This window comes from Ptychodera flava, chromosome 5, assembly GCF_041260155.1.
Source record: "Ptychodera flava strain L36383 chromosome 5, AS_Pfla_20210202, whole genome shotgun sequence".
NCBI lineage: Eukaryota > Metazoa > Hemichordata > Enteropneusta > Ptychoderidae > Ptychodera > Ptychodera flava.
This window is the reverse complement of record NC_091932.1, coordinates 27,317,167-27,343,071: the sequence shown is the minus strand read 5'-3', so window position 1 is coordinate 27,343,071 and position 25,905 is coordinate 27,317,167. Positions and strand designations below refer to the sequence as shown.

Here is a 25,905-nt window from a genome sequence, read left to right as displayed (position 1 = left end):
TAACGCAACCTTCATGTATTCAAGATGTCTGCGCCCTGTGCAACACGCTTGTGCGGCGGGCGATCACTCGTCGCTCAAATTTCCCGTATTAGCTTGTTACTGAGAAAGCGAAGTCTCCTCACGGCGATCACAGTCAAGTACAGCACTACGCGAGAACCGTGTGCGTTACGGTATGCCGAGTATGGAGATCCGTCGAAAGTTGTTCAGTAAGTACCCGGCGACTAGCTAGCTACCCGACCTGACTTCACCCCGTCCAAATAATTATTGCCCGGGACTCTCCATTGATTTCATACTCATGGCATTACCACAGCCAGCTGCAGGACTGTTTTGTGGAGAGACCGCGGCTGCGGTAAAGTAGCTCGAGGTTTTGCCCCCGCGTTGTTGGTTGGACGGAAGTCATATGTGTTTGTCGCGAGTGCTGGGCTATTTGCCACGCCGTGCAGGCGCAGGTTCGCAGTCCCTCTATGGATAGAGTGACCATGGAGGTAGGTCTCTTCCTAGCTCCATGGAGTGACTGGTCGCAGGTTCTGTGTCAAGCTTGTGAAACTCAGACTGGGGTATGCTGAGGTTTGGCAGAAGAACTGGGCCTGCAAATCGATCAAGACTGGGAAATAGAAAACAAACGACAGGACAATTCAGAAATAATTGTGGAAGAATCTAACCAGAAAAAAATTGAACTCCATCAAGGGTATCATACAGGGTCCTACTAATTACTGCCCGTCACTGCCCGTCAGGAAATTAGCCTTCCAATTACTGTAATCAGTCGATATTTCAATACCAAAGACCACTACTCTTTGTAAAAACGAACGAAATAATATTCCAAGATCCGAAAATGTTGATTTTCGAATGTGTGTGTTCGTACATGCATCACCATTGGCCATACATACTGCCCGTCGACGTCCGACCACTGCCCGTCACTGCCGTCGGGAAATTACCTTTCAACGACTGTAATCAGTTGATATCTCATATCAAAAACATTACTTACTATACAACCAAACAAAATTGTCGTCCCAGACCCCAACAACGTTGATTTGCGAACGAGTGGCAACGCTGATCGTAATCGATGTCCGAACACTGCCTATCATCACTGCCCGTCGAGTAGAGAACTTAGCGCTCCAATATTCACGTTAGTTCTGAGACAGGACTCGGGCATTTGGAGTAAAACAGACTCTTATTTTGTAGCTTTCTATTATATAAGTGGTCTTGGTATTGATATATCGACAGATTACAGTAATTGGAAGGTTAATTTCCTGACGGGCAGCGACGGCAGTAATTAGTAGGACCGTAATACAGGTATCTACCTCCGTGATGCAACGTACAAAGAGGTTTTAATATCCATGCAACCATGGATGTCAAAAGGTGATGCAACGTACTTGCAAGATGTTTGCTGCGATCCGTAGCCTGGTAGTATCACTCTCGTATTATCCGGATCGTAGCAAGCAAGAAGTATGCTGCTATCATCATGATCATGGCAATTGGCGTTCCTTTTCCAGCATTGATGCAGCCCATCGTTTTCCCCAGCGCATACAAATATTTTGGAGAACACTGCTGGTTACATCAATACAGCTAGAGATTAATTTCTACATTTTCATACAGCCCATGCTGCTATATGTGAGTTATTGCTGTGATCACTAGCTCTACCCTACTCACTACCTTGTGTGTATTGCCTGGAGCCCCACTCTCGAACACAAATACAGGAGTGGTGGGACTGTATTGACCCAACAGTAACAGAAACTTCCACATCAAAATGATAAGCTTCCATAAATACTCATGGTCATGTTGTAGCAGAGCAAATCTCAGAACTCTTCTCGTTTGATACCGTCATACAAAGTGATGCAACTGTTGTACTGTGCATTGTAAGTTACTTGTGGACAGGTACCCACAGGAGAGCTACCATTTTAAATTTCAGAGATATGTCATGAAGAATAGAATGGATACTTTCTGAAATATAGACTAACTTGTATTTTTTTTGTTTTAAAAGGCAATCCAGTCTGTCTGTTCCTGAGAAATTGGAACCCAATGAAGTCAAAGTGAAAATGCTGGCCTCGCCCATCAATCCAGCAGATATCAACACGATACAAGGTATGTGCTGATGATGCATTGGTACCTGTACATGGGTACTGGTATCCAAGATACCATAAGAGTCATGGATACAGGTGTCCAAGATACTGCCATAGCCATGGTTACAGGTATCCAAGATACCGTCATGGTTACAGGTGTCCAAGATACTGCCATAGCCATGGTTACAGGTGTCCAAGATACTACCATAGCCATGGTTACAGGTATCCAAGATACTGCCATAGCGATGGTTACAGGTATCCAAGATACTGCCATAGCCATGGTTACAGGTGTCCAAGATACTGCCATAGCCATGGTTACAGGTGTCCAAGATACTATCATGGCCATGGTCACAGGTATCCAAGATACTGCCATAGCCATGGTTACAGGTATTTAAGATACCGCAATAGCCATGGTTACAGGTATCCAAGATACCATCAAAGCCATGGTTACTGGTGTCCAAGATACTGCCATAGCCATGGTTACAGGTATCCAAGGTACCATCAAAGCCATGGTTACAGGTGTCCAAGATACTGCCATAGCCATGGTTACAGGTATCCAAGATACCATCAAAGCCATGGTTACAGGTGTCCAAGATACTACCATAGCCATGGTTGCAAGTATCCAAGATGCTATCACAGCCATGGATACTATTGCAGATTCATACGTTGTATATAGTATTTATTGTTGATTTGAATCCTTGCAGTCGAACATGATTCTGATATGGCTACACCACATGTCATCTGGTGTCTCATACACAAACATGGTTCCTTACATTATGGTCAGTGTATATCTCATATTGAAACATTGTGCATAACCACTAGTATGTGCCTCACACAGCACATATCTACCAGTATAGCAGAACTGCAGTCTCCTTGAAAAGCTAAGATGGTGAAAATCTTTTTAACTCCAAGAGCTACAAAATGAGCCCCCTCTAGTGGTAGATCAGAAATGAATTGTAAGAATTGAGAGTCCAAATACATGTATCTGTTCCCAAGGCGCTTTCTACCATAAAACTCACTACTTTCATTTCATTGTGTATTTTTGTGTTGTATATACGTTTCCTAGGTGTGTATCCAATTAAACCTGACCTACCAGCAATAGCTGGTTTTGAAGGTGTCGGGGAGGTTGTTGATGTCGGGCAGAAAGTCACCAAACTCACACCAGGGACCATTGTCATTCCTGGGGTCAATGCCATTGGTAAGTCATGCAAAGTACGTGTATGCTGAGTCTGACACCCCTGCTACCCATAAGGTTTGGTTTGACCCTATTGTGAACTGTTATGTAGTTTGACTTTGGCACTTTGCTGTAGGGGTGAAGGTATTAAATGTTTTTGAAAATGTTCCAACTCATGTAGGATGCTAGAAAAATACTTAAAGCCCCTGTAGCTGTAACTCTTGAAATCTGTCGACCTGAAAAAGGCTTTCTATTTTCTCTGGTTTTCTTTAAATTCTACAAATTTAAAGGATATAGTCTATTACCACTGAAAAATCGGACAAGTAAATTTAAATTTTAACCGTTATTTTGATTTCCCGCCATTTTTAAAAATTGGTAATGTTACAAAGAAAACATAGTATATGGTGTCCCAGTGGAAAACATTCAGCACTATGTATTATATTGGACTACTCTGTTGTTTCTGTGAAGATTCCATGCATATATGCATGACGTACAGTGTTTTTGCTTTATTTGCATGAGGGCACCATTTTATGTTTGGGCAAACATTTATTATTTATCTTGCTCAAAATTGCAAATGCAGTCATAGTTAACAGTTTATTCTACTTGTATAAACATCCCTCAATGAGTACATTCCCATGAACTTGTTTTAGTTTGGAAGAAAATCACAAAAAATAATGCTAAAAGATACAGCTATCGGGCCTTTAACAAAAACTGATTTAGAGATCCCAGTGCTAACTTTGTAAATATTACGAGATTTACTGTTTTTCTCTTTACATTCTTACAGAGCTTGTATAAATGTAGTTTTCTACGATGAGTATGTGACATTGTTTCAAAACTTACTATAGTTAGTGCAATAGTTATGCTTCAGTTCTGGTAGACAAGCATAAGTAATAATGCAACTTTAAATCATTTATGGTGGCTTTGCACTTAAGCAACTCACTTTATTCAAAGCAATATTTTTCATCAAAGGTGTCATGAAAACCATCTCATACTGCTTATTTTCAAAATGTAGAGAATCAAAAATGAGAACATAGGTTCTTGTCTTTGTGTGTCACATAATTTTTTCACTCAATATTCAAAAATTGTTTATTTATTTATGTATTTATGTATTTATTTATTTATGTATTTATTTATATCGTAGGTACGTGGTGTACACATGTTGTTGGCTCAGAAGATGATTGGTTGCAAGTGCCTGAAGGGACCCCAACACTATTTGCTGCAACTCTCAGAGTCAATAATTGTACTGCGTATCGGATGTTGAAGGACTTTGTCAATTTAAAACCAGGTATTGAGTACTTAATTAATTTAAAACCAGGTATTAAACACTTCAGGGAATCATTTTGGTGACTTACGCACTTACTTTTTCTTGTGTCTGTTTTTGACCAAACCTCATGTGAAATCTGTTCTTTTTCAAATTCAGTGGGTGGGACTTCTCATATTTGAGATTCAAACTTGCAACCAGCAAAATCAACTCACATAGTTGTTGAACTGTCCAGTTTGTGCTATATTTCTGGTCAGTGGTCATCAAAATGTGACAAAAATTGTAATGTTGCATCAAGTTAAAAACTGGTACATGTACAATGCCTTTGTTCAATGCCAGACTACTTCTCCAGTTTATAATGGCCGGCTACATGTATTGCTGCATCTCCGTAGAGGGCGCTGTTTGGGACTCCCTCACTGTTGGCCCTCATGTAATTTGTATGAAGATGATAATATACATCTGCTGTTATAGGTAAAGAGTAATGTGAGGGAGTTTAAGGCAGTATGCGCCATGAAACTGAAAGACTTGAACTTTTGCTCAAACTTTCTCTAGTGCAACTTTCAACCATTCTCATGCCAAATAATGAATAAAAATCAAGGTTTACTTGCATAATTAAGTAATGGAGAAACAAATTACCTGACATTTACCGATATTTGAAATTCAGCATGGCCGCCATCCCTGTCCTAACTCTGTGGGGAAATATGAAATTTTCAATTTTCCAAATAATGAGACCATGAAAATTGTTCTTGTTCCATGAGCTTTAAAATAGGCCCCAACAAGTGGTGGGCCTTTTAAAGTTCTGTAGAAATTTGAGAGTCCAAATGTCTACCTTTGAAGCGCATTCTAACTTATCAACACTAAAAAAACGTGAAAACCACAAAGTTGCTGCTTAAGTACAAGATTTGTAGGAAATGCACCAGGATTGTTTTAATGAATACCTATACCAGCCAAAGACAGTATAGATTTGCATTGATGAATTATTTTTTGAAATACTTTCTATATTTACAGGAGATGTTATGATTCAGAATGCAGCCAATAGTGGCTGTGGACAGGCAGTTATTCAAATAGCGGCTGCAAAAGGCATTAAAACTGTCAACATCATCCGTGACAGGTAAGGAAGATTTCAGTTCATTAAAATGGTTTTATTTATACCTCATCAAAGGAACAGACAACAATATCATACAATTTGCAGAATTTTTTCTTTTTTTTTGGGGGGGGGGGGGAATTTTATCGTATCTCTCATTCTCTGTATGCATATTTGTTGTTCAACCCTAATTTGCTTTAGACAGGTCCACAATCACCATTGATAAAAATGAGTTTTGGTAAAACCATTGTGGTGAAAGTTTTATCCCTGTTTTCTCAACCGGTCAAGTTGTTTACCCCTTTTGAACTCTGATCCCCTGGTGACCTATGACATCACAGAGATTTGCAGCTGAGCAGGGTGAAAACAGTAAAACCAGTAAAGTATAACATGTACCATGTCGTTTGTTTAAACACACTTGATCCTTTCAATAAGCATATCATAAACATGATTTTTGTCGGATTGTCTCGATAACACCAGTGTTAATATGTTGATTTGTACCATTTTAACCTAGTAGTGACAGTTTGTGTTTATCACTGTATGTGGGTCATGGTTTCCTTATTTCATCATTGAGAAATGTTGGAGTATGAGCCAAATATGGATGAAAAGATCATGTACAGAAATGTAACTTCAACAATGTAGGCGCCCCCTAGTGTTCAGTTTGTCAAAATGGAGAACCATCCACCTATCCACCATTTATTTGTGCAGGCTTAACTCTTTCACCCCAGTTTCCCTCTCTAGAAGTCTAACTTTACTAAAACATTGAGACTGTATCTTACCACAATGGTGAAAGGGTTAGTGTTTTTTTCGCAGGGTCTTAGTACAGCACGGAATAATCTTGCCATTATATCTTGAAATAAAGCATGGTGACATGACAGTTTGAAAATGATTTTCAAAACGACTTTTCATTTCTAGTCTTTTGTGAAAGCTTCAAGAAAATCACAGTTTTACAAGGATTTAATTTTCGCATTTCTACTTGCAAACCAATGGAATCAGCTGACACTGTGCCATCCATGGGCAGTCCCCTACCTGAGTAAGGGATTGGAAATATCTAACACACTGGATTAGAAGCGAGTCTAGCTTTTAAGACAGCTGTTGCATATTCTAGCCCCAAATCCATCACAGTATTCCCCATGCCTACACACAGAGATGAAATGCGTATATCTTTTGAAGTCTTCTTGAATGCTGATAAAAATATTCCTATGAAAACTAGAAGGGAGCTTCGGTGCAAAAGTAATTATTACACTTATTCTTCCCAATAAAATATGCAAGGAAATAGAAAATTAATGAGGGTTGAAAACAGTCAATTGGTTTCACTGTTATGGTGTGACTGATAAACTTACAAGCCTCAGATCTTGGTGTTTCGTCTTCTGGATAATTCTGCAAAAGTATAAATATTTTCATTTTTGGACACCGTGGTGCGAAGCACCAAAGGTGTCCTATGTCGCCACAATGTCTGTGTGTGTGTCCGTCTGTCCGTCCGTCCGTCCGTCCGTCCGTCTGTCCGTCTGTCCGTCCGTCCGTCCGTCCATAGACAGATTTTGTTCCACTCATAACTTAAGAACCCTTAGGTCCAATGTCATGCAATTTGGTATTTGGTATTATCATGATGAGACTTAGATCTGATTAGATTTTGGTGGGTGTGGCTTATTAATTAATTGCTCATTTGCATATTTTATGACTTTTTTCGTTCACGCAGATATCTCAGAGACGCCTGGAGCGATTTCGTTCAAACTTGGTAAAAGGATAGTACTCTACCTCATACAGATGCACGTTGTTTTGTTTCACAATGTGATCAAATTTGGCCGTGTTAGAGGACTTTTAGTTTTCGCCTCCATAGACTCCCCTGTATAGGCAATCCATAGACTCCCATGTATAAGGCAATCCATAGACTCCCATGTATAAGGAAGTCCATAGACTCCCATGTATAAGGAAGTCCATAGACTCCCATGTATAAGGCAATCCATAGACTCCCATGTATAAGGCAGTCCATAGACTCCCATGTTTAAGGCAGTCCATAGACTCCCATGTATAAGGCAGTCCATAGACTCCCATGTATAAGGAAGTCCATAGACTCCCATGTATAAGGCAGTCCATTGACTCCCATGTATAAGGCAGTCCATAGACTCCCATGTATAAGGTAGTCCATAGACTCCCATGTATAAGGCAGTCCATAGACTCCCATGTATAAGGCCAAGAAAAATAAAAATTGAGTTTCTCATCGTATTCATATTGCAAAAAGGATGCAGTGACACAGTTTTTAGTCCCCACAGATAAAGTCCAGGGGGCTCATAGATTGGGTCATGTCAGTCCGTCAGTCCATCCATGTGAGTCCATCCGTTCACGCAGATATCTCAGACGCTTTGACAAAATGTCACGTGACCTTTGACCTCAAATATACATATTTGTCCATAACTCGGTAACCACAAGTGCTAAACCTTTCATATATGGTATGATGGGACACCCTATGATGCCACATATTGTACCTCATTAATTATGCACATATCTAATTTTGAGCGAGCCAATAGAGCTAGAGGTCTGGTTTTTGGTATATAGGGATAACTTAGCAATACAATTATTTTGACAAAATGTCACGTGACCTCGGTGACCTTTGACCTCAAATATACATATTTGTCCAAAACTCAGTAACCACAAGTGCTACACCCTTCATATTTGGTATGAGCGCCAGAATCTTCTTGATGAACATAGTTAATGTTTTTGATGATTTTTGTTTATGTGAGATATCATCTCAAGTGACTGCATGTTCTTTTATAAACTGTGAAGATACATTGTACATGAAGGCCAATGGCCTGTAGTACTGAATAAATATCACTTATCACTTGATAAAGGGAACAAAAAAAAAACCAAACATATTTGGTATGATGGGACACCTTATGACGCCACATATTGTACCTCATTAATTATGCACATATCTAATTTTGAGCGAGCCAATAGAGCTAGAGGTCTGATTTTTGGTATATAGGGATAACTTAGCAATACAATTTTTTTGACGAAATGTCATGTGACCTCGGTGACCTTTGACCTCAAATATACATATTTGTCCATAACTCAGTAACCACAAGTGCTACACCCTTCATATTTGGTATGATGGGACACCTTATGACGCCACATATTGTACCTTATTAATTATGCACATATCTAATTTTGAGCGAGCCAATAGAGCTAGAGGTCTGATTTTTGGTATATAGGGATAACTTAGCAATACAATTATTTTGACAAAATGTCACGTGACCTCGGTGACCTTTGACCTCAAATATACATATTTGTCCCAAACTCAGTAACCACAAGTGCTACACCCTTCATATTTGGTATGATGGGACACCTTATGATGCCACATATTGTTCCTCATTAAATATGCACATATCTAATTTTGAGCGAGCTAATAGAGCAAGAGGTCTGATTTTTGGTATATAGGGATAACTTAGCAATACAATTTTTTTTTAAAAAATGTCACGTGACCTCGGTGACCTTTGACCTCAAATATACATATTTGTCCATAACTCAGGAACCACAAGTGCTACACCCTTCATATTTGGTATGATGGGACACCTTATGACGCCACATATTGTACCTCATTAATTATGTGCATATCTAATTTTGAGCAAGCCAATAGAGGTAAATGTATGATTTTTAGTATATAGGGACAGACTATAGGATAGAAATTTTTTGACAAAATGTCATGTGACCTCAATAACCTTTTACGTAAAATACACAATTATGTCAATAAATAAGTAACCACAAGTGCTATGTCCTTTATATTTAGTAGGATGGGAGACCTTATGACAACACATGCTTTACCTCGTTAATTATGCCCATATATAATTGTGGGCAAGCCAATAGAGCTAGAGGTCTGAATTTTGGCATATATGGATTAATTAGCAATACAATGGGTTTTTTTTCAAAATGTCACGTGACCTTGATGACCTTTGACCTTGAATATGCATATATATGCATAACTCAGTAACCACAAGTTCTTTACGCTTCAATTTTGATAGGATAGTAGACCTTAAGATGTCACATCTTGTACCTCATTTATTATGCACATATGTATTTCTTGGCTGGCCAATACAGCTAGAGGTCTGATCTTTTTTCCCGATTTAGAACCATAACTTAGACATGCCTCTTGTTTCAAAATGGGAACAATGACATCGACCTATGTGTCCATAGATCTGAACATATACACTCCAGTGATACTTCTTAATGACCTCATTTCCCTGCCCCATCAAGACTAATACTCCTATTACAAGTGGGGACTATGTCAATGTCAATGACTTGTTACTTCTATACAGAATATTATCTCACATAGTGAGTGTCTGAATATTATTCTGAATTGTATTCCTAAGCACATTCTGAAAGTAACTCTTCTGAAAATTTCACATTTTGTGCCACTGCACCATCTCCCTAATACATACTGATGACCCACAGTGTCCACTCAAGTCTCACTTTGATCTTTATATGCATGTAAGTGGAGAAGAGCTATGATGAGGAAGTTAAGAGTTTTCAACAAACTTTTTGATGTACATCACATAGAAAGACATTTTACTCTTCAATGTGATGCTGATGATGTCTCTTGATGACAAATTTTAGCCCCCTACTGGTGCAGGAAGCTGATAAGAATTTGGCGCATTGTCATTTCCTTTCACTGTAAATTTTCTCAAACATTCCATTACAAATGACTTTGAGATGTATGAACAAACAACTGGAAAGCTGACAAGGCAGTGAATAAGCACAATGATATATTTATCAAAAGCACATTGAACAACTGCCAAGTTGGCCTTTTTTCACAGGTTCTCTTGTAAAGCGAAGAACACTTGTACCATTTTATCTGCAATTCAAATCTCGTTTTTCAAGACTACTTTTTGAGTATATTTTACAAACGAATGCTTGTACATGTACCAATATCTTCTGATGAAAGTTTCCAGAAAATGACGATATTACAATGGCGTTTTGTCATTCAAGTCACCGAACTTGGTTGACACTGCACAACTCATGAAAAGTCCGCCTGTTTTCAGCTTTGTGTTTGTTTTTCTAAAATTTCAGACCAAACCTGGATGAAGTCAGATCACACTTGAAAAACCTTGGTGCCACTGAAGTCGTCACTGATAGTGTGGGTCAAAAAGGAGAGCTTAACAGGATAATGAAGGTGAGTGGTGATGTTGTTGTTTTCAAGTCTCAAATCTGTTCATTGATGTCATGTCTTTGTTCTGGGCTCAGGAGGCAACTTTAAACCATGAACCCCCACCCCCATCCCCATAGCGCTTTGGTTTAACCCATTTTTCCATCACATGGTTGGACATGTTACAGAGAAACGAGGTAGCATTGGCTAAGACATGGAAGGTGGGCTGAAGAGTAGTTAGACTTAGCAAATGGAAATGGGGGTAAGGTGCTTAGCCATTTGAGGAGGGGGGGGTAAGAGTTGAAGAGAGCTCAACAGAAAGGGAGGGAGTAGAACTTAGAAGGTGAAGAGAGCCTTGACAGGGGGAACAATAGTATTTGGCCTCAACACTTCTGTGAAAAAGCATATTATGCATTCATGGCTGGTGCAAACTTGCAGGGAAAGGTGTGATCCCCTATATGATGATTTTACTAAGCCTGTAATGTGTTGCTATTGACTTGGTGTCTATGAGTTCAAGTGTTATATGAAGCCAAGGGCAGGTAGATATATTTCACTGCATATACTGATATTTCACTTTGGTATGGCAGATTAGTGAGAAATAAAAAATAGAAATTTACGCTCTGGATTCAACAGCTTGTTCTATCGCACCAAAGTATAACAATGGAGTAGTTTCGGCTGAAAAGTTAACGAGTAAACTCATCAGGTAATTTGCAATGTTCGCACACAAAATAAAACAATTTCAAACAGTGGACAAGTGAAAGTAACATAATATTACAGTATACACACTGACAAAATTACCCATGTATTCACATGTACAGCCCTCTAAACAATTTTCACACTCTGTTCTAGCTGTTGTATTGAGACAAAAATTCATGGATCGATAACATCGAATTTCCAACGTTTTTCAGCGACACGGATATAGAGATTAATCGGGACTGAAGGGATTTCATACAGTCAATGTGAAATGCTATTATTTTTGAAATGAGACAATATATTTCAACTTCATGATGTCTTCACAGTGAATAAAAATTCCCATAATTAATTAATAAATAATGTTATGTAAAAAATTTAAAAAAAACCAAACTGACACAATTCAAAAACAAAAAGCATTGGTAAGAATAATATATAGAAGTTAACTTCACAAAGTGAATATTTTGGCAAGATTACATGTAGAGTACACGATTTATTTAAGTCCATGCTAGAATTCAGTATCATCCTAGTGGCTATGGAATAACTGATTTATTATGCAAGAAATCTGGATGCAAACATACTAGTTCAGTAAGAGAGACAGGACCCCCATTCATCAGGTAGCAGTAATATTGTGTTACCTGGCCATCGCCCAGGTTCCTAACTCACGTTAGCCACGCTGTGCCTCGACTCAACATGTCACAAGATACAAATTTAGGAGTTGCGGTAAAATTGCACCTCTCGTTAATCACCTCAAAATTATATGGATGAAAAATTGAGGTAAAAAATATCTGGAAGAGCGCAGAATGTTCGGGCACTGATGGATGTCTTTGAGTATGTTGGTGCCCTTTCCGTGACCTCCGTGTCGATTGATTCTGGCAATTCCTTGGAAAACCCAATACATCAACGGGATTGCCTGCAGTGTAGGTCACAGACTCCAGTTGCTCCGTGATTTATCCCAGGGTGATGGGACATCAAAGTGGCCCTTCCTCACACACTTCATGGAAAATATTTCCTTGTCGAAAATTGAGAAAAATAGAAGCGCAGTGAATGACTTTTTTGGAAGCCCCATATTTGGAAATGAAACTGTACACTTTTCTGCCTTATTAACACTACAACAATCATTTTATCCTCAAATTTTTTATTCCTCAAATCAATTACAAATATTTAAAAACATAAGAAATATTAAATAAAAAATAGATAAACAAATAAATAAATAAATAAACAAATATTTATTAGCATATATTCCAATCCTTGAAGATTTCTGGCTTTTCAGTTTCATAGTTGTTGATTTGAATTTGAAAAACATGTTGCTAGGATTTCTATATTAGCCCACAATCACACTTTTGATGTACATTTTCTATTTTCAACTATCAAAAATTTCAATGGAAATTCTTCAACACCCCAAGACTCTGAAAAATACCTGGAAATGTTGAAGGGACTGAGGTATATACTTTAAAGCCACTAACTCACAACAAGTCTTTTAAGGTGTCGCTTTGAAGTATTAACCCTTTGAGTGCTGAAATTTTTCCCTCCAAAATTTTAGGGCAACATTTTACAAATTTTGATGAATTTTTCTGTGATTTCTTTGATAATTTTGGACCAAAGGGACATCATATTTCATTTGCTATAGTTTCTTACCAAAATTTTTGCAAAAATGTGACAAAAATTGACAGGTGCATACTTTTAAAAAAAAAGACAGCAAAAATTGACTTTGCCGTTCAAAAGGTTATACTTCACAGAATCTAAACTAAAATTCAGTATTTGAAAGGTTTTATTGTACGACTTACAACAACTCCAAGGAAAATTAGTAGAGGACTTCTTTATTATGTGAATAAATCCCTTGGCCACATTTTTTAAAGTAATTTTGATTTGATGAAGACTTCATCGATACTTCTATTTTTTGCAAAGGCTCTTTGTTGTCATGAAACCATAATGCTTGTTTGATACAACAGGGTTCTCCACAAGGGGGTCTTTTAGGAATTGCGACCCCTTTGTGTTTTTGGAGCATTCTATTCATATGTTAATATGAATAATTTCATGACTCAAATTGAATTTATGTATTAAAAGTTACATTTTAGTAAATGCAAAGATTTCCACACTATAATCCAATATGCCTCCGCCATGTCTTGAAGTGTGAACAAGTGGCTTAGTAGTGACTAACTCTTTTTTACGATTGAAGACAATAATAATATATTTGAAGTAAAAATTTTTCATGTCATTTTGTAAATGTTACAGGATTTACCAAAACCCAAACTAGCATTGAATGCTGTTGGAGGGAAAGCTGCAATCACGTTAATGAAGTATTTAGAGTGAGTATTGCAGTTATTTCTTGAAGCTGTGAAAGTATTTCTCTGTGTGTAGTTCTTGAGTGTAAGTTTCATATGTGTCCCAGTAGTTGAAGGAAAGAGTGCCAAGGAATGTAGTTTAGTGTTTCTGGTTTTGATTCATATCAGTATTTATTTATTCAACTGTGCTAGTCTGTATGGGTATATAGGTACCAATGTGTATATGTCTGTCTGTCTGTCTGTCTGTCTGTCTGTCTGTATGTATGTATGTATGTATGTATGTATGTATGTATGTATGTATGTATGTATGTATGTATGTATGTATGTATGCATGCATGCATGTATATCGGTCTGCCTGTCTGTCTATTTGTCATTCTTTATCTATGTATGAACAGACGGATAGATGGATATCAGGGATTGTTAACAATGAATCTCTGGGATGAGGAATGTCAGATACAAAATTTCAACATTTTGTATTTACCTCTTCGTGTTAAAAAGTAAGAATCTTTCTCAAAACTAAGGTGTACAGAAAGCAAGTATGAACGAACAAGCACATGTGTATGTTCTGTACATTGTATTGCCATCATGCTCACTTGCTGTTTGCTCTGTAAATTATTTCAAAGTTCTGCTGTTGAAAATAGTTAGAAATTAAAGGTCACAACATTTTTTTGAAATTTACTTTCCTAGTTTTGGTGCTTATTGGAATATTAGTCGATCTGTTTTCCATGGTCTTGCTCCAGTTGAAATTTTTGAAATTTCTTAAATAAGTTCCATTAAATATATTTATCAACTTTGATAAAATGGTTGAAAGCATTCATACGGGACAATGATTTCCGATTACAAAAGATTTCAAAAAAAATGAAATCCTTTATAGAGAATATTTTTCTAGGCTTTTGGTGGTGCAACATAAATTAAGAAATTGCAGCACTGTGCTTTGATCGCCCTCTACAGTCTGTTCAGGGCAATAGATCCCAGCATTCCCTCCACACTCAACAGCATTTTCAGAGGGGGGTGTCACACAACGTCTCCTTTCACATTGGTTAGCTCTTCTTTTTTTCAAATCCTATTATTGACTTGTTAATAAATGTTAATAAATGAAAATAATGGCCTTAATCCAGACAAGAAACTTGTTTTTTTTTTCGACTCAGGGATAGGCTGATTGAATCCATGATGTACAGTGTACCTGTACTTAAGTCGGTTAATACACGGCTTTCCGTTGGCAATGCAACCATAAATAAACATTAGTGTCAGTGTTCTGGCTTTAGTTCCACTCATTGTAGACTTTGAGTTACGTCCACCCCTCCACAGCACCTACCCTTGTACCTGTGTTGAATATCAATGCCGAGGACATGTGAATACGACATACCACTCTACCGATCATTGTGTGATTTACATGAAGTGTGTCGTCCTCCGATGACTTTTGCTCATTTGCAGTTTCGTTTTCTTGATCATGAAAGGAACAGCAGCTGCATCTTTTGATAACATTTCGTTGTATTTGTTCATAAAACAAATCCCTATTCTTATCCGTATCCCTATAAAAGCGTATGATATTAAAATATTAGCTTTTCCAAGATATGCATTGTGAACAAAAATAATTAATTGTTGGTGTATTAATTCTTGTCCGGACTGCTCTTCAGTTATAAACTATAAATTTGGAAATACAGGTAATGTTGACAAGCTGAACAAAGGGTATTTTGACGTGATTTTAGAAGTGAAAAAAAAAACCAGTTGTATTTTACATATAGAACAAAAATACTGGCAAAATATGAAAAATTACAGCTTATGGAAAATGCTGAAATTTATTGTCAGATCTTCTACCTCTGTGACAGTTTTCTTGAGATAGTAATTAATTTGATACCATTCTCTCCATTAAGCAACCCAAAAAATTTAAATTTTTTTTTAACATCTTAACAAAACATATTTATTACTCCCTTTAATTCTCTTGACATACAAAAGCGGATTTTTTGTATTCGATTGGTATCAACTGGTTGCAAATCTTGCCCTCAAGCTCTTATTGTAGACTGCAAAAAAAGACTGCAGTATATGCCTCATGGCAAAATGCCAGACATGGCAATTTTTTTCATACTGGAAATCCGTGAAGCAGATCATGCTATCCCATGGATTATTTTATCAGCAAAACAGGTCATGACACATCACAAACACCCTGACCTAATACGGTGTATATTAAAGTAACAGTGTACAATGGTCTTTCTCTGCCATAGAGGGCAGTGTAAGGAGAGTGGACAAACCATAGCAGTCAACTATCTCAATATTCCATTCACTAATCATGACTTGCATGGCATTATCTTACAATATATTTACAGCGGCCAGATTTGGAACTTGAATATTTGAGTTGAAGATATTATTCCTCTCTGACTTTTTTTCTCTCTTATGGTATTTCAAAGTGAAATGTACGGATTACTATTTTGACATCATTCATCCTGAATATCGCTGATGTGATATAAAAACATCCCAATAATTGATGTGAGATAGAAGTGTCAGACAGTGGAGCTGGCGATGAACAGCGCCACCAGTGGCCAAATAAGTATCTTACATGCACAGACGTTTTCCTCCGTTTGTCAGCATACAGTACATTAACACATACAGTCAAACCTGTTTATAGTGGTCACTCAAGGGACCAAGAAAAAGTGACCACTATAACCGAGGTGGCCTTACTATAGAGGGTGAGTGTGGCATTACTTTCAGTGTGGGTGGTGTGTGACTTAGGAAAAGATAACAGTGATAATAAATTCAAAATGGTAAATCTCTTGAAAGTGATCACAAATCCACTCAGTTTGTAAAAGTTTCTGGAACAATTGTGATGCAGATATAAAATTGGTCAAAATGAACTCATTTTTTGCTGTCACTCTTGGCATTTTGTGACTGAGGTCATCCAGAGTCGGATATGCTGACCATATTATACACAGGTTTTGTACCAAATTTGGAGCAATTACACATGGCAGCTGACCACTTTAGAGTGGTAGCTGTCATGTGGAGCGCCTTTAAAATGTAAAATACTACGGGACTGCCACAAAGTGACCACTATATATAGGATGGTGATCGCTCAGTAAGGGTGACCGATGAGACTTGTGACTGTACAGTTTTCAGCTACGTTGGAATTTATACTTCCAAAGTGGAAGTTCTGGTGTATAAGGGGAATCATGAGAAGTATTTTCAATTGTCCCAACATTAGTCTTGCGCAAGCAGCTAAGCTGTTTTGTCTGAGTGTCCATGCAGTTTCACAGTCTTTCTGATCGATGTTCGGACAGAACCACACATACACGTACAACCTCTGTTAATATGTGTAGGTGGCATGTATGTGGGCCACTGTCATGCTGTTAAATTCGCAAACAGAAAATAAAGTTTGTTTGTTTTTGGTATTTAAAAGCCATCTTTTCTCACATGTATGTCAAAAATCACACACAGAAAACTCATAGTTTGGTTTTGAAACAGCCATCTGTTCTCAACTCGATTCATGTAGAGATTCTTTGTAAGTGTCACCCGTAGTAACACCGTTATCAGTAACCTTGCCCTTAGCAAAAAAGTCACAGCTGTCTGGCAGTATTAGTAACCTATGAATGCAGCAGTAGGAATTTACCCAAATATTGCAAGCCTATGGTGCTGCAGGAAGGAGCCAGACCACATTACCATTAAAAGGGACAAAACCTCTCTCTTCAGAAATTATCTGGGTTGATTTCTGCTTTACCAGGAAGTCCAGTATTTCATTCAGCATACTGAAACATACCATTGACAAAAATAACTTCAATTTTTTTTTACAAAGAAAACAGGTCACGAAAGTGGTGATTTCATTTCCTGTGTCTACTAAAAATATGTCACCAAATTAATTATTCAGTTGTAGCATAGAGCAAACCGTGACATGACAGCACAGTGCGGTTACGCATCCATTGCATCGCATATCAACATAATGGGAGAGTATTTCAACGCCAAGAATAAAAGATATAAGTGGGACAACTGTAGATTAATGGATACACATTTTGTTGTGGACAAAAAGGGATGCACATAGGGGGCTCTAAAGAATAAGTGATGGCATGAGTGGACTCTCTAGGTTACTAACGATTCAAACTAAAATTTCTTTGTGTCCACTAATCATCAGTTTTGCCAAGTTTGTTGTCCTTGACATCATGGGTGTTATATTCTTTTTCTCCCTTGTGACTTTGGTTCAAGATAACCACAAACAGTAATTTTGTTATTCAGTAACTGCAAAAATATTCATTTATACATGTAGCTTGTGTTGTGGCCTAGACTTGCTCAAAGTTTGTGGGTTTAATTATGACAGGATGAAATGAAAAAAAAATCTCAGCAATGTCTCAAATATTGATATGGCGAGAGTGGAGAAGGCTTGTTCAGATTGGTGTATATGAATGGAGATGCAGACGAGAGGCAGGTATTTAGGACTGAATTAGCTGGGAATCTTTATGTAAATACAGATTACAAAATGTCAAGCTACTAGTGGCCCAGTATAAAGTAAGCCACGTATTTCAGAGTACTATATTGAGGTTTTCCTTGAACACATCAAAAAAAACTTTGTTTTTGGCCCAATACTAAAATTTTTTTTAACTAAATTAAATGTTTGGTGTTTGCATCTTCAATGTCATTTCTGTTCACATTTTTCATTTTTTTTTCTCGTTTTCATTGAAACACCAACATGATAAAAAAATTACTAAGGTCAAAGGTCAGAGTTGGTTGATTGATTGCTCATTTTTTCGTCTGCAGACACGGTGGTACCATGGTAACATATGGTGGCATGTCCAGGCAACCTGTTACCGTGCCGACTGGCTTCCTCATTTTCAATGATGTACGCGTGGTTGGGCATTGGATGTCAAGGTGGCACGATCACCATGGAAACTGTAAGTAAACAAACAACGGCTTTTCCCACTTTTTTCCTCATCTGTCTTGTGTCACCTTGGGTGTATGGTTCTTTTACTGTGTCGTGTTTGTGTGCAATATTTTGAATCAAAAAGTGCAGCCTGGTCAATTTATAGATATTGAGAAGGCAAAAAAGACCCATAAAATACAGATGACTGCTCTACTGATAGAGTTTCCCATTTAGAAATTGGATTAAACTTCCCAGTACGTAATTTTGTAATCATATGCTCATCTCTGATGAATGGAGTCTCTTGGGTGCAGCAGCTGGGTAGCAGTTTACAGTTTTCTTTCTGGAAAAAATTTTGTGGCCATACTCCAACTTGTAATTCTCATTCTGACAAATGATGAAGCACCACAGCGTTTGAAACGTCTGTACGTGTTTTTAGAAGCACTCAGTGTGGCATTTCAACAGTGTGTATGAGATGAATGAATTTTAAATCCACACTTAGGTCGACACCGTACCAATATTTGCTTGCTGTTACCTTATGACCTCTGTCATCTAGTTACGTGGAGTCTGCGTCGTGACTTCACATGTAATGATGTATTTAATGTGTGATGTGTAACTCTTTCCTTGAGATGTCTACATTTTCTGCATAGCTACATGTAATATTGAACATGAAGTTAGCAGCCGCCCCTTGAAATTAAAATACTTCAACTTTTGCTCAAACTTTCAATATTAGGAAACTTCAAAACATTCCTTTTCAAAATCAAGAATACAAATCTGGGGTCACCGTGCAAAATTTGGTAGTAGAGAAACAAATTAGCCGATATTGGTGGACACTTGAAACTCAAAATGACCGCCAACCCTTTGTTTACTTGTATGGGGAAAATTGAACAGTTGATTTTCACAGAAAGTAAGCAAGTGAAAACTTTATTCACTCCGTAAGCTTCAACATGAGCCGCCTCCATAAGTACATTGGTAGTACAAGAGAATATTGTAAACGTTTGAGAGTCTGAATATCTGTCCCTGAGATGCATTGTACCTTAAAAACACAACATTTAAAAGCGTGTTGGTTTGAATTTCAAAATACACCAGCGAGGAAACAAATCTGATAAGGTTATTTCATTAAAAACAAATATTGTGAAAAGTAACAAAACCGTCAAAAGATTGTAGTAAAATATAGGGTGACCAGCGGGAGATACAATACTACATGTAGTTAAAAGGCAGAGGATAAAAACTGCAATAGTTAAAACAAATACAGTAAATACTGACCGACCAGTGGGAAATAAAACACTTGCAAACTGCAGAGACTAAAAACACACAGACGTTTCAGGTGCAACCCCTCGTCAGTACAAAAGGTTTATTGCCGTTTCTGTCAATTTCAAACACTCATTTTCTGTCTTTTTTCAAACTTGATGATTGATAAGTGAAGAACTGAAGCTGCTCAAAATTGTGTGTGGGAGTGTGGTAGTATGCAGTAGACTATACCTCATCTGTTGAAAGTTTGAAAGGTGATTGCTGTGACTCAGACGTTAAAAATGCAGAGATTTTACAGGTTTTTATGGCACGTAATTTTATAATACTGACGTATTCATTTCATTGTTCACTTACATGAGAGACCTCAGGTTTTGTTTTAACCAGAATTAATATGCGTTTTTATTACGTGTATACTTGTACATATCAAGGAAAGATACACAGTGTTTAATATTCTAATCATAACAAGATTAGCTTACGTTCCTGTCTCCAGTATTGAGAATTTTTTTTTGTCATTATACGAGAATTTATTGACATCTAAATTTGTTGAAGCTTATTGAAACACTCTAGAGGTGTTTTGCTTTTTTCCATAAACCAGATTTCAACGTGTATTAATCAAGTTTAGTCCTTTCACCGTCATAGTTTGGGGCATCCCTTTTGGTTCTTATAGGGAGGATTGATCTATTGTAGAGAGATAGGGGTGGAAGGATTGATAAGCATGTTGCTGGCCAATGCTGTAGTAATAGAGAGAATGTTTTATATCAGTGGAGAGATAAAAAATCTCAATAATAGTGATAAACCTGCCTGAATCTCACACACTTACAGGCTAGTGTTATTTCTCACTAACAGCTGCAGAGGCTTTAAACATGATCACAGAACTGTGTGAGCTGAGCAAAGCAGATCAATTGCGGCTTCCGAAACATAACCTGGTACCCATCTCAGATTACCAGTCGGCAATCGCTGCCGCCATGGAACCGTACACCTCAGAGAAGCAAATCCTCGTGATGAACGGCTGACGGCTGTTACCAGGTAACTAGGGGGATGGAGATGGGGGATGATAATCCGTTGCCATGGAGAATCTGGCGATTCTGGAGGGAATTCATCGTGTGATGAGATGAGCTAGGTATGTTCGGGTTGTCATATCGATGTCTTGACAGAAAAATTATCAATCAAAGGACCAGATCAGTTCAGCTGAGATCAAGAGTGAACGTTTGATGGTGATGGGATCCGATATGTATGATTTCCCCGACGATGCTCCAGATGTACGAATTGAATTGTCAGGTTATCAAAAGTGAGAAGAATGGTTTATTGTCAAATATTTGCCAGCTGATATTTTGAAATAACTTTTCACACTTTGCTCTTGTGGGCATGAAAGATAAAAAAGTGTTGCTTGTCAGTGTAAGACAGCTCAGCAATACACACTTTATTTTGAGAGCAGCTTCCTGATTGGTCACTATGGAGCCTAATGATGAAAGTTTTCCTTGTCATAGCAAATAAGAATGGATGTTTTTTCCTATATGTGCAACAGTTCTCATCACTGCAGTGTGTGGACATTCATTCTACCATGTATTTCCCTGGTGCCAGTGGTGGATTTGGCAGCAGAGCAGTTTAATCAATTGCTGCTCTCCCCTCTGGAATAGTGCAATGAATCATAAAAAGCAGTGGTTGCATTTTGAGTTTGAGGAGTACTAATAGTATTTTGCTGTGACAGCAAATGTCGGTCTATGAGGACTTTGTCTTCAGAAGGCTAATCCGATCCGGAGACAAGGTCAAAGTTCATAGGATAAAGGTCAACTGAAATGTTCTTACATGTTGTATTTTTATTGTATATATACCATAGTTAATCAAAGCAAGTCCTTCTTTTGACTCTAAATAAAAGTGTAAAATTTGTAATGCATAATTTTATTCTTCAGTTTGTTTATTTAAGCCATAAAATTATCAAAGGTCCTTTAAAGGGCCAGTAGCTGTTGAATTTTTTTCACAGTTTTTGTTTTGTATGTCAAATGCAAGTTCTTTCTTTACTTTCCAAAGTATGTCGGAACACCAACTACTTATGTTGTCAACACAGTATCTGTGCATATGTAAAATGCAATGTTATTATTTACATTTAAATTCTAGTCTGGCCCAGAATTCGCTTGTCAACAATGACAATACAGTCTACCCATGTACAGGCTGAGTTGACAAGCTGAATACTGTGTATCTCAACATGCTTTTGGAAGTAGAACAAGAAACTGCAGTCAATGTCAAGTGCCTACAAACGTGAAGGATTAACTGACCCATCAGTGTATCGCATGAAAGTTCAGAGATAGCCTAGATTCCCAGGTGTTTCTCATAATCTGACTTATACAGGACCATCATTCCTTTGGATATGAACATGACAATCTAAATGCCACCATCGTGGTCAGCTGCTTTGTCTGCCCCTGAGGAATGAAATGCAGTGAGTGAATATTGCAACCTATATTGTATATCCTCCAATTCATTGCACTCTACCTTCCTTATCAAAAACAAGATAATTATTAATTATTTTTCCCAATTTTCAAAATGATAATCACTCAGGGACACTGTACAGAAGTGCACTAAAAGTAAAATACAAGAACAGGATGAATAATCACAAAAAAGAAAAAATCGAAATTTAAACAAAAATGCTTTTTCTTTGGAGAATAAATATGTAAGAATTAAAATTGATATGAAAACAAATTTAACGATGGAATTCTTTAACAAGGTATGCCTTTGGTTTTCGCGTAAAAGAGGAAAAACAGTTTCTGTATATGCGTCTAGACTGTTTGTAGTTTTTATCATTGTCAGCAAGATACGAAGTTAGTGGAGGTTGCAAAAAATTTCTGTAATTTAATCTTCAACATGACCATGGCAGTGTAAATGGCTGTCATCAATTTGACACTGAGGGCAGCCTTCATTGACTGTGCTCAGTATTCATGTAAGGCTTTTGAAGAAACCAGCCTTTAATACAACTGTGATGTACATGTGTATATTTTTAGTTTTGGGCAGTGGCCTCTCTGGGTAGGAGTTATTTATTCACAACCTTACATATTGAGCACAGGCCTGCTCAGTGTATGGCGTGTTTGTTCACGTCCCACCCATGTATCTCGTAACTTCATATGGCAGAGGCTAGGCATGTTTATCTGCCAGGGCCTCATTCCTGTTCTAAGATCAGATATCTTAACAGCATACCGGCATATTAATTTGCCGTATCAATTACCAAGACAAAATCACCCCTTTGTAATATCTGGTATGATTCCACTCAACAGGGAAATGAGCTTTGAAAAAAATTAAAGGTCGCTTTGTGTGAAAGGTCAAAGGTCATTAAACTCATCCTGGGTTTAGGTTCGGGCAGGAAAGGAATTTAAATATCCCAATGACAGGATGCATTGCAATGCTGATGATAGAAGACAAAAATGCAGAGTGAGACAGGTGTATTTTGTGAATCAGACTTTGAAAGGGTGTCGCAAGACGGTCAACCAAGGTCGTTGGCATTTTAAGGAGACTACTTGTATATTAGAAGAGGTACTTTCCCCCACAGCTACATGTATTTCTATTTTACAGCGCTGCAGCTGCCGATGCAATCTGGTTTTCATGTCCTGACTGTCGTGTGTATGTAGTTTATGAGATATGTGCTTGCACAAGATATGATATAATTTTTTTCCACCCCTGATGAAATTACTGAAGATTTATTGTCATGCTCTGTGAAAGTGAAGTTAATGAAGGGATGATGGATGCATGTTTCATGATAAAATGATTGTCATAATTGTTGGTATGTTTAGGGATTATCTTGACATACTTTTGAAGTGAATTTACATGTGTCCGGGATGTTGACCTGCATTCTAACATACCAATCAGGGTCCTCCATGGGGGGATTTTGAGGGATGGGTCAACTCTCTCTTTTTTTTTGGAGTAATCTATTCATATGTTGATACTAGTCATAGAAAATAGTACATTTTCGTAACAAAAGAATATGCAAATTATGCATTGTTATGTTAATTGGTCACCCGTCCAAGGTGTGGAGAGATATTGTTGCAAAATGTTTATATTTATGAAAGATTAAAAATATGACATTTGTATATCACTTTGATAATTTAGGATGGAAAATAGTGGATATCTGATAGGTAGGGATGCAAACAAGGGGCAACGATTGATTGGCCATGAAAGTAAACATTATCCCTTTGTTGACAATGGACATGTATCATGTGACATGCCAAAAAAAGGTCATATGCAAATCATATGCAAATGATCATCATATTAATAATAATTTTTAGCAGAAGTGATGGTTGACTGAGAAGACAATGACCGGAGAATTTGTTCGGTGATGAGTCATCAGTTTTTGCGTGAAGCAGTGGCCCTTTATGCGAAGAGTACATACATGTTTGTAAAGTGGAGTTGTGTGGACAAGGTCAAAGCGACCTGGGTACATTTAGCAGCAACATGGGATCGACACTCTTGGAATTAACGGAAGTGGCATGTCAGCATTATTTTTCAATACAGCATTTGTTGTCTATTTCAGTTTTTGAAGAATTTCACCAAGAAATGTGTTCTTCTTCAGAGGTTTTGATCTGAACTTGTTTGAAAGCTTAGATAAAGTGGCAAGCACAGCTGTAGGTTGCAAATTTATGAGGACTGATAGTTTTTCAATCCGTCTGGATTTTATTGCGATGGAAATGCAGAAGACAAAGCAATAATATCTGACATGAAATCTGACAAACGTAACCACCATGAGTTAAATTCGCTAAATTTACTTGAGTGGAAGAATTTTTTCCATGGTGCATAATTTGGCAAAATAGAATAGTTGATTGTTTCTGTATTACTGGAAGTATGACTCTTCTGCAGACTTTGCATGAATGGATTTTATAAATTCTGAATGACAGAATGAGGTAAATTTATAAACTTTACTGATAAACCAATATACAAACTAATATATAAATAAATAGAGAAACAATAACTTAAGGCAATACAGAAATTAATGAATGAATAAATTAAAAAATAAATAATGAAAATAAATAATTAATAAAATAAATAATACATAAATAAAAATAAATAAATGGTAAATAAAAATAATAGAAAAAAAAAATGAATAAAAAATTTCTGACCTACTTTTCCTCTGTCATTGAGACATCTTACAGGATACTCAAGCATTATGTTAGTTGCCCTTACTTTGATTTGTAGTCTTTTAGAGTACATAATACTGCTATTTACATTCAGTTATTTTGATCAATCCCTTCCTGAATTTTGTCCAAACAACATTCCAGAGTCTCTACCCTCATTGTATGGCAGTCATTAGGGTTAAGAACACCCTTACAGACAATGTAGAGAGCCAAAATCGAACTGCTATTTACGTTCAGTGTCACCATTTGCAGAAAAATGGTTCTGTGATGCTGGATGGGACACTATTTGGCAGAGGAACAGCGTAGCATTGCACCATTTCCATGCAATACTAGAATTTGCCAAAAATAACACAAATAGCTGGCGGTAGATTTCCTCTTTTGGAAAACTCATACCCAGTTAAAGCCACTAAAAGCACGGAGTGACATGAAATGAACTGTGTGCCTCGTTACTGAAAGCTTAAAATTTCAGCTCAAATTTTCCTCAAGCAAACTGTAAACTGCTCTCTTTGAAAATCAAGTATTGAAGTAAGGCGTCACTGTGTAAATTTTAGCTCCAGAGAAAGGAAATTACCTAAAATTTACTGATATTTGAAATCCAAAATGGAGGCTATCCCTATGTTAACGCTTTAGGGGAAAAGCAAAGTTTTGATTTTCACCAAAACAAGACTGAAAACTTCATTGACGCCATCCACAATACTTTTAAAATGAGCCAAGATATGACCTGTGAAGCTTTATCAAATGTTTGTTCCCGAGGTACACCCTACCATTTATGGACCATAGTTATATCTTTTGATAATATTAGTGTTATTTTTGTTCCAGAAAATGAGCACATTTCATTTTCCTTCTCACGGAAAATATATCAATGTACTAAGTATTCTTTAGCCTTGCAAACACAACACACTTTTTAATCTATGCGTTGTTAGTGTTGACAAATGAATTCTGGCCAGGAATAAAATTTATCTGCCAAAAATGATTATTGGACATTGGACACAGAGGCTGTGTTGAAAAATTGCAGGGTCTA

At 37.3% G+C, this 25,905-nt stretch overlaps 1 protein-coding gene across 2 annotated transcripts; it reads left to right on the top strand.

Annotated features, from left to right (window-relative positions):
• LOC139133405 (enoyl-[acyl-carrier-protein] reductase, mitochondrial-like) lies at positions 1–22,467 on the top strand. Of its 2 annotated transcripts, none has more exons than XM_070699971.1 (9): positions 1–206; positions 1,982–2,082; positions 3,127–3,258; positions 4,376–4,519; positions 5,504–5,606; positions 10,638–10,740; positions 13,639–13,712; positions 18,423–18,556; positions 20,620–22,467. In XM_070699971.1, the coding sequence occupies exons 1-9, from the start codon at positions 25–27 to the stop codon at positions 20,784–20,786; spliced, it is 1,140 nt and encodes a 379-aa protein (XP_070556072.1). In that variant the 5' UTR covers positions 1–24; the 3' UTR covers positions 20,787–22,467. The 2 variants fall into 2 exon arrangements, with proteins under 2 accessions (XP_070556072.1, XP_070556073.1); XM_070699972.1 differs by lacking the exon at positions 20,620–22,467 and adding an exon at positions 19,944–20,070.
• Positions 22,468–25,905: the final 3,438 nt, after the last annotated feature.